Source organism: Notolabrus celidotus, chromosome 14 (genome assembly GCF_009762535.1).
Source record: "Notolabrus celidotus isolate fNotCel1 chromosome 14, fNotCel1.pri, whole genome shotgun sequence".
In the NCBI taxonomy this organism is placed as follows: Eukaryota; Metazoa; Chordata; class Actinopteri; order Labriformes; family Labridae; genus Notolabrus; species Notolabrus celidotus.
Genome location: NC_048285.1, coordinates 24,360,423 through 24,369,077, shown reverse-complemented (window position 1 = coordinate 24,369,077; position 8,655 = coordinate 24,360,423). Strand labels below are relative to the sequence as shown.

Here is an 8,655-nt window from a genome sequence, read left to right as displayed (position 1 = left end):
GTTAACTCCACAGGGTGTCTTATTTCACCCACTTTGACCTCAGTCTGTCTCTAGAAATTATTCATTAGTCACTTGTCCTTTAATTTGTCTGCTTTCTCAGCTCTGCTGGCTCTGTGTGCTCGTGTTTCTACAGATTTCCACTTACAGACATCACGTAACTTCAGCACAAACATTACACAAGTGACACTCAACACTCCCGCTGCCTTAGTTATTAAGAAAACAACCGCTTACCAGCAAGAGCGCAAAGAAAATCATGTTTGAGGGAGCAATGATTTCTGCATTATTACAGGAAAAAAAAAGATTCATAATCTCTACATAGAGTTTAAACTCCTGATTCTTAATGTACAAAGCAAGTACAATTAATCATATGCATTTTAAACCAACATATAGACACGTATCTGAATAACCTCAGGTATGTTGTCCCACACTTAGCTTACTAAGAGACATGCAACAGACATAACCGAACAAATCCAGCTTAGGTAGCAGTGACATCACCACTGGTTATTTTTGGCTCAGCGCTGAAAAGATTTAAGTTTTTGTTCTTATGATAATATCTCAAAAATAAAAAGAAATGGGGCTCCTGTAGTTTACATACGTGTTTGTGCCAAAGAGCTCTTGTAAACTGAATCCAGACATTGTTTGAACGGGGTGGCCAAACTGGAGCCCTGAAATAGGCAAGGGTGGCTTTTTTTCATCTACTTTAAAACCTATAAGTTATCATGCTGCTCATATATTCCTGTGTATCATCTTCTGGCTTTAATAAGACATAAACACATACATATAAATCTTCTAAGCTTAATTCTCTAAGGGTTCAAAAGGTTTGTCGAACATCAGGATTGAGGGCCCTGATGAGAGAAAACGTGCCACATTTTAACCCAAAATGTAGACAAAGAAAGCTAATGTCTCTGTTACAACACAGAAACCAATAGTTGTTCTTATTATAACTCCCACGTCTGACAAGGTAAATAAAAAATAGCTTAGAAGTGAGGGGTGGCCAATCAGATTTGAAGAGAGGCCAGTGCCACCCCTAGGCATCCCTCTAAACATGCCCCTGTCATTGAACCCTGCATGTTAGAAGATAAATATATAATACAGATATAATATAACTTTAATATTTATTTGGATGTAGCAGATTGTTCTTTGTGTACTAGTTTTATCTGAAGCTTAGCATTCTCCTGCAATGTCAAGTCGTCTAAGATATTTCATAGAGGCTAAGTTGGTATTGATAAAGGGATATATTTTCTCAGTGAGTTTGACATGACTTGAAGTATCAGGATATTAAACTGAGTTTCTTGTGAGCCAGTAAGCAGATCACAGTGCAGTGACTGATGTCAGCTACAAGGTTTGTGCCCCTCATCTCTGAGCTAAGGTTTCCTACATTTGTTGCCATGGACCATTTTTCACACAAAACCACTTTACTGTAATTCTTCAGAGTCAACACGAGATTTTTACCTTGTGTCTGAGAAGTATTTGTGACATCAGGGCAGATTTTTGTGCATTGACTTTGCGTGTGATTAGGCTGCAACAGTTTGCTCCCCATTTGGGATGAACTTACCAGAAACATACTTTCTATAACGTCAAACTACTTCTACTATCTACTTCTTTGAATAGCTATTGAACCAATAAACCCTTCAGATGATGTTCTCAATGACAAAACGCAGACGCCACAGAGTAATAAGTCAACAATTAGTTTTTATTTTATCGAGTTTGTACGATTTTGGTTCTGTAGCAACCTACTGGATAACTCTAATGAAGTGCAATTGTACCCAAGCCGGTTACAGTTGAGAGCAATGACAGGCACACATTTTGTGCAAATTTAACAGCATTAGAACGGCTCTTACATATACACAGCAAAATTACATGCCAGAGGAAAACAAACCAAAATCAGTTTACATTGACAATAGTTAGGAAGACTTCCCTGCAAAAACAATGTCCATCCAAGCTAACACTTGAGAGACACACATTATACCATTGTTGGCTTATGGGAGAGAAAATCCTAGTTTAGTCTTTACAAATAAATGTGTAGTGTTATCCAGCGCCACAGACTAAATCCCTCCAATCTACCCTCACAGAGAACACCTTCTCATCCAAACTAAATGCCTCGCATTGCCATTTCTTCAAACTCCTTAAACTGACATGACAAAATGACAACCCAAAGTCAGTGTGCTAGACAGAGGGTCAAACTGTGTGCAGTTTCTCCAGAAGTCCTGACTCTGATTGCCGTTACTTTCCTGCATGTCTGGCAGTACACAAGCAATACTAAAACAAAGGCTGGTGGGGGTAACGCAACTTGAAAGTATCACAAGACAACACAACCATCAGAAACACATGAGCGTTTTAAGCCTTGGTAGAGTTGACTGCAGATGTTTTCATCTCGGTCACCGCCTGACCGCTGCTTCTTAGCAATCAATGGGACAAGACATCACATGTTTCAGTCCAATATCTACACACTCAAAAGTTATTTAGCTTCAAGATTAGCTTTCGTTCTTGTCTGACGATAGTTAAAGAAATGGTAGGAATCCTCTAAACATGCAAACACAGAACTGTTAGACTGAAATCTAAGAAGGTGAGTTAGCAGATTTTGGTAACCAGTCTGTAGTGTTCTACTCTGACGTTAGAAGACTAAGGTCTGTGTGTGTTTGTGTGTGAGCTTTATTTGCTCCATTGTCCTTCACAGTGAAAATTTAAGAGCGGACGAACTATGTCCTTGGAAATGATTGCACTGGCTTGTGTTGGTTCCAAAATGTCAAGCATGTTGGATATCGTGACATCTTTATCAGAAAGCGGCTGCTAAAAATTCCACATCTGTTGGGCAACATTATTTTAAATCATAAGTGAAAACAGTAAAGGTTTTGCATTTACAACCAAAAACAATTCTTAAATTATGAATATAAGGTAATAAAGGGATCACATGCAGTATGTCCTTCTTGAGGCCATAGAAGGCCATGGAGTGAGTTACAACTTTTTTTGCCCCCTTTACATGATCAGCATAAAGTCATGATGGTGGATTGTTAAACTGGTGCACACAGTATGATTTGACCATCTAAACTGACAGATGGATTCTCATCACAGGGCTGGCAATGCCTTTTGTGAAGGAAAGCAGATGCACCACTACATTCTATAGCTTTCCTTTATTATACAATCAAGGGCCACTTTGAAATCTTTTACAACCTAGAATTCGAACAGCATCAACGAAAACTACTTCAGTTGCATTCAAATGGCAACTACCGAAAAAGAAAACTTACTGTAACATACATATTAAATATTGTATAGTCCATGCAAATGCGCACGGCCGGTTTTGCATCGTTATGGTATGTCGTTATTAGTGTATGGGAGACATCAGCCACCAGTGCATTTTCCGATTTAGGTTCAGGGAGAAAAACTCCTCATACCAATCGGAAAACTTCTCAGCCAGACTTGAAGAGCAAGATGGCCACTTGGCCCAAATAGAAGTAAATGAAGTGCTTTGTCTCGTGGGTGACGTAACTGCCAAAGTTTCTGCCGACGATGCAGTGCCAGGTTGGGTTATACTTCTTGTCAAACTCCTGGAAATGTAAAAAAAGAACGACAGAATCATTAGTGATTAGTGATGAACATCAATTTAAAATCCAGGGCTAATTGGAGAAATGAACAAATCCTGTCCTCCATGTAACTATGAAATAATTCTATCTAGAGGTTGATCATGTCTGTGATGGGGCAGTCAAACCATTGTTTTTTAAAATCCTGATTTATCACATGATTAAGTTAACTTGATTAATCGCACATTTTAAAGGGTAGGGGAGAACAGGGTTGGTTGTCACACGGGTTGGTTGGCACACTCGTTATATCTCACCACCAGAGGGCACTGTCTCTCAAATTGGGGTATGGACATTTACAGAATTAGGATCAGAGCTCACCTACATAGTCTTCTCTGGAGTAAGACAGCTGAACTTGAGGTGAGAGGACTTTTTGTGTTTTTCATGTCAAATTGTAAATATTCAGCTCCTCAGTATTTTTCTTCTAGGCTTTGAAACGATGGGTTTATAACAAAACAAGTGTTACCCTTACACAGTGTGAGGGGAAAGCTATGATTTAGATTTTTATTAGCTAGCTAAATAGTTGTTAGATGGTTGTTAGCCTTGATGCTAACAAAAAATTCCAGTTGGGGTTGGTTGTCACATTCTCTTTGGGGTTGGTTGTCACATGTAACAACCAGTTGAGTAGTCCATTATTGTTGGCCTATTTGTTTTGTTCTTTATGTTGTTATATAGGCTGACCTAAGGATGCGTTTATGCTCCTTGCTCATTTTATGTTAAAATGCATTAAGTTATGTAGGCCTATCACTTGTCAGTGCAATTAAACATTCAAATTTAGTTCTGCCTTCTTGCCTTTTTTAGAAGATTTTTCCCATTAAAATACCATTGTGACAAGCAACCCCATAGTGTGTGACAACCAACCCCATAGTGTGTGACAACCAACCCCCATAGTGTGTGACAACCAACCCCGTGATGGGGTTGGTTGTCACAATGTGTCAGAGTGTCTTTGATAATTAATTGCCTCTTTGTTACAATGAGTTGAAAAATGAGAGGGATACACATTTCAAGCCAACACCTTAAGCTTCAATTTAATGTAGGAATGACTATTGAAAGATGTTTTGATGATGAGCAATCATCAAAACAGTAATAAGTGTGACAACCAACCCAGTTCTCCCCTACTTTAAAGGGATATGTTTTAAAGCATTGAACACTTCTGGTGACACAGAAGAATTTGAATACTTGCTTTAAAAAATCTTGGCATCAGTAGTTTTGATGATGTATTTTGAGCTCATGCTCATCATAGTTCATGGTAGGAAGTTAAACAGATTGTAGCTCCATATGCTATATCTATTTTAAGTTGCTGGTCAAACAAATGTATCCTTTAAAAACATACATTTTTCAAGTTTTTTCATTTCCATTTTCTTGAACACATAATGATGACGTTTTATTCACCCTCACCTCATAGTTATTTTTCCCACCTGACCTTGAACACATCATAAAGTAACTCTTTGTCACCTCCTAGACAATTGATGCTATTTTCTGCATCAGTGATTTAATTGAATAGACAATGGATCAACTCAGGATATAACGTTACGTCTTTTCCACCACTAGATTTGATAGCAGCAGTGTGATAAGCTCAAATGTTGTTGATTTTTGAGATATGTGGAACCAGGTCCGTGGTAAAATCGTCTTTACATTTCTTCATCCATTTCTGCTCAAGGAGGTTTGTTTATCTTTTCCCTCCACAGCATTACTGCTGCTCTGCTTTCTGATTTCCCACAGGATGGCTGAGGGTCTCAATCCCAGAGCGTACGTTTGTTAATTGTGCGTTGAAGAAATGAGTTACATGAAAGGAATTTGCATTTGTTAAGGCAGTAACTTTGACAGCCCTAGTTTGGAACTAACTTTTAGTTTAACATTTCGTCAATCACTTTTGGGATATAACAAAAAAATTAAAATTCTTAAAATTTCCCAGAACCGAAGGTGAAATATTTTAACTACTTATTTTTGTTTGACCAATTGCAACAAAAGCAGAGAAATTACTCAAATTTGAGAAGCTCAAAACTTTAATATCGGTTTTTGACTGAAAAAATACATATTTTTCATTTTTTATATATAATTGTGATCCACGCACTAATCATTTCAGGTGCAGTCCTAAAAAATTAAGTAATCTGGTAGTTTGGACACACCTGAATATAAACCAGTGAAAATGTGTTGATTAAGGGGAAAAATTAAACTGGCATTTTGATTTCATTTTGTTTTATTTTTCATTATCTATTTGTTGCTTTGGTTTCTTTCATTTTACTATATGTAAAATGTATTTGTTCTTTTGTAACTTTTGTATTTGTACAGTCAAATAAGCTTCAGATAACCTGTAAAGCACTTTGAATACAATGATTCTGAACCCTGACACATTCATATAGTCTGATGGCTTTACATAGTTTTATGTTATGGGAGATCACTGCACACAAATGTGAAAAACTATTACAAATACTTGTAGATACTTTCTTAATTTTGGTCATAGACACAGTGCTTTTTAGTGGATTTGGTAACTTTTGTAGTCATTACCTCTGTAATAAATAAACCTTTTCTACTGGCCTGATCAGAAGTGCCTCGACTGACCAAAAATAGATATGAGAATAAAAAAAGACTTTGAACTTCCAGATGATGTGTCAGTGTCAGTGATGTAAAGCTTTTACGCAGAGCTGCTCTTGGATCCATCCATGCACCCCTCCTGTCCTCACCTTCTTGATGTAGGCTGCGATGTCCTTCTCTATGTTGTACTTCTCCATGGCCTGGGTGGCACAGTCCACCGCGTCCTGCTGCATGTCCTCGGACATGTCTGCGTTCTTGATCACTGCTTTCCTGTCAGTCATGGTTGGAGGATGATGATGGTGCCTGCTAAAGAAGAAAAGGGAGCACGTTCACTCAGACGTACTGCACTGAAAATTAACACCGCACGTGGTTGATGATGGGGATGGTTTAGGCCAGCCGAATCCTCGCTAAAATCAGTCATACGCAGAAAATTGGCCGCTTGGCACCGCGTTTCTCCTCTCAATCGCACTGATTCCTAATCTAACCTAGTGCTCGTTTATTCCTCTCAATACTCTTATCAACACGATGACTTGAGCGTTGCATAGATTGGCTGCGAAACTTGATACAGGTGGAGTTAAATTACTTGGCAAAATCACTTTCAGATGAAAGCAGCTGCTGCAGAGGAGCAAAAGTATCAAAGTGTATGCAGTAAATGATCTCCTAAGGCTGCTGTCATCCACGTCAATACATCCTACAGTTCATAATAAACAACAGTGAACCCTCACCAACATACATTAACTCGAATCTGAAATGTCAAGATATGCAAGTCAGATCATTTCCACATATGAAAATCATAAACTCACCTTTTTGGAGACGATGGAAGACTCTACTTTTCCCCCAGGATGTGTATGTCACACTGCCAATGTGTGAAGAGGAGTATGGTTTAGATGATGCTGCGGCTAATTGCTTTTTAAAGATTTACACAATAAGCATGTAGGTAGGTTGGTGCTCTCTGCTGTGCTGCTCCGACGCGCGCCCCGCCCCTCTGCTGCATGCTGCGCGCTGCGATTGGCCGAGCTGCAGCCTCCCCGTGTGTTGCGAGCGTTTTTCTCCAGCTCCTGTCTGCCGGCATCTTATTTCATCCCACAATGCATCATTCACAGTACACACCACTGACTGTGGGCTAAGAGGAAACGAGACCTTGGCAGTGGGAAGGTATCGTTTGGCTGTGTGTAAAGGATTTTTTCCTTAAGTCACCGTCACAGCTGTGAGGCACTGGAGGCTTGAACACTGAACATATGTGCTGGTTATGTTAGTTTCTATCAAGGCTACAGCAGCAGGTTCTGCTCCATTGCTCTATTTGTAAAGAAATACATCCCATCATTTACTTTTACAGTTCATTGTAGTTTTAAAGTAATTGTGTCTCTCCATTAAAACACTACAGTGGCCCTGAAGGACTAAACGCATTTACAAAAGATGAAACACTCTTACAAAGTTGGAGACAAATTTACATTTTTACATTTTATAAAACAAAATCACACCAGCAAAACACTTTTACCAAGGCCAAAACAAATTTACATTTAAGATTATTTCTTTTGCAAAAGATTTAACACTTTTACAAAGTTGGAGACAATATTACAAACAACAGAACACTTTTACCTTTAAGTCTTACTCCTTTTAGCCCGACTGCTTTTATCCTGAGGCTAGGTGGTCTGAGGGTGTTTCATCTGAATTCTGACACATGATGAAGGTTTTGGCAGATATATGATGGAGCTTTTCCAGAGACATGATGCTTTTCCATCTGAGGCCTCACTCTGAGACCCGAGGATGTTCTATGTAAAAACAAACTAAATGACCCCTCATTTTATCACTGCCAGATCATTTCTGGTATTGGTACATTCCCTTTCCGTAAAAATGAAATGTTAATTTGTTTCAGAAATGGTACAAGTGTTTAATCTTTTGTAAATTTGTTTTCTTAAATGTAAGTTTGTTTTGGCCTTGGTAAAAGTGTTTTGCTGATGTATTTTTTGTTTTATAAAATGTATAAATGTTTTCCAAAATGTACATTTGTCTCCAACTTTGTAAAAGTGTTTCATCTCTTGTAAATGTGTTGTCCTTCAGGGCCACCATAAAACAAAGACACATCATGCTGCACTTCATGGATGTAAAAAAAATGGTTTTGTTTCCATCTGTTGTTTTTTGCAGTAAATTATTTAGACATTTTGTACAAATGTACAAAATCCATGACATACAGTTGTGCTCATAAGTTTACATACCCTGGCAGAATGTCTGGATTCTTGGGTAGTTTCTGGTGTCATTGTGATATAAAAAGATATGACAGTTATTTGATAAAAATTTTGCTTCACCCAACCACTATTCATGAGTGAAAAAAAAGATTTTCTCTTATTATTCATATTCTCTGAAAAAGGGCCCAAAAAAAATCACAAATTCTGCCAGGGTATGTAAACTTATGAGCACAACTGTAACTCAAGGTGGGAACTGGCTGTTAATATATTATCAAACAAGTTTTTCAAAATAAATTGCAAGGTGTACTTTGCATGAAATTACTGGTTTAGGTTTAAAATAACAACAGACGAAAGAATCC

At 38.1% G+C, this 8,655-nt stretch overlaps 1 protein-coding gene across 2 annotated transcripts; it reads right to left on the bottom strand.

Moving 5' to 3' along the window:
* Positions 1–1,672: 1,672 nt before the first annotated feature.
* Positions 1,673–7,165, bottom strand: dynll2a (dynein, light chain, LC8-type 2a). 2 transcript variants are annotated; one of them, XM_034700643.1, is made up of 3 exons: positions 6,914–7,165; positions 6,260–6,416; positions 1,673–3,545 (listed from the first exon to the last, which is right to left on the bottom strand). In XM_034700643.1, the coding sequence occupies exons 2-3, from the start codon at positions 6,389–6,391 to the stop codon at positions 3,408–3,410; spliced, it is 270 nt and encodes an 89-aa protein (XP_034556534.1). In that variant the 5' UTR covers positions 6,392–6,416; positions 6,914–7,165; the 3' UTR covers positions 1,673–3,407. The 2 variants fall into 2 exon arrangements, with proteins under 2 accessions (XP_034556534.1, XP_034556535.1); XM_034700644.1 differs by having other exon boundaries at positions 6,260–6,413; positions 6,914–7,127.
* Positions 7,166–8,655: the final 1,490 nt, after the last annotated feature.

Bases quoted from the DNA above. Each gene is read 5' to 3' on its own strand.
- dynll2a (XM_034700643.1), bottom strand. From the start codon at position 6,391: ATGACTGACAGGAAAGCAGTGATCAAGAACGCAGACATGTCCGAGGAC. The intron at 3,546-6,259 runs GTGAGGACAGGA...TTACATTTCCAG, and splicing joins TCGCAGCCTACATCAAGAAG to GAGTTTGACAAGAAGTATAA.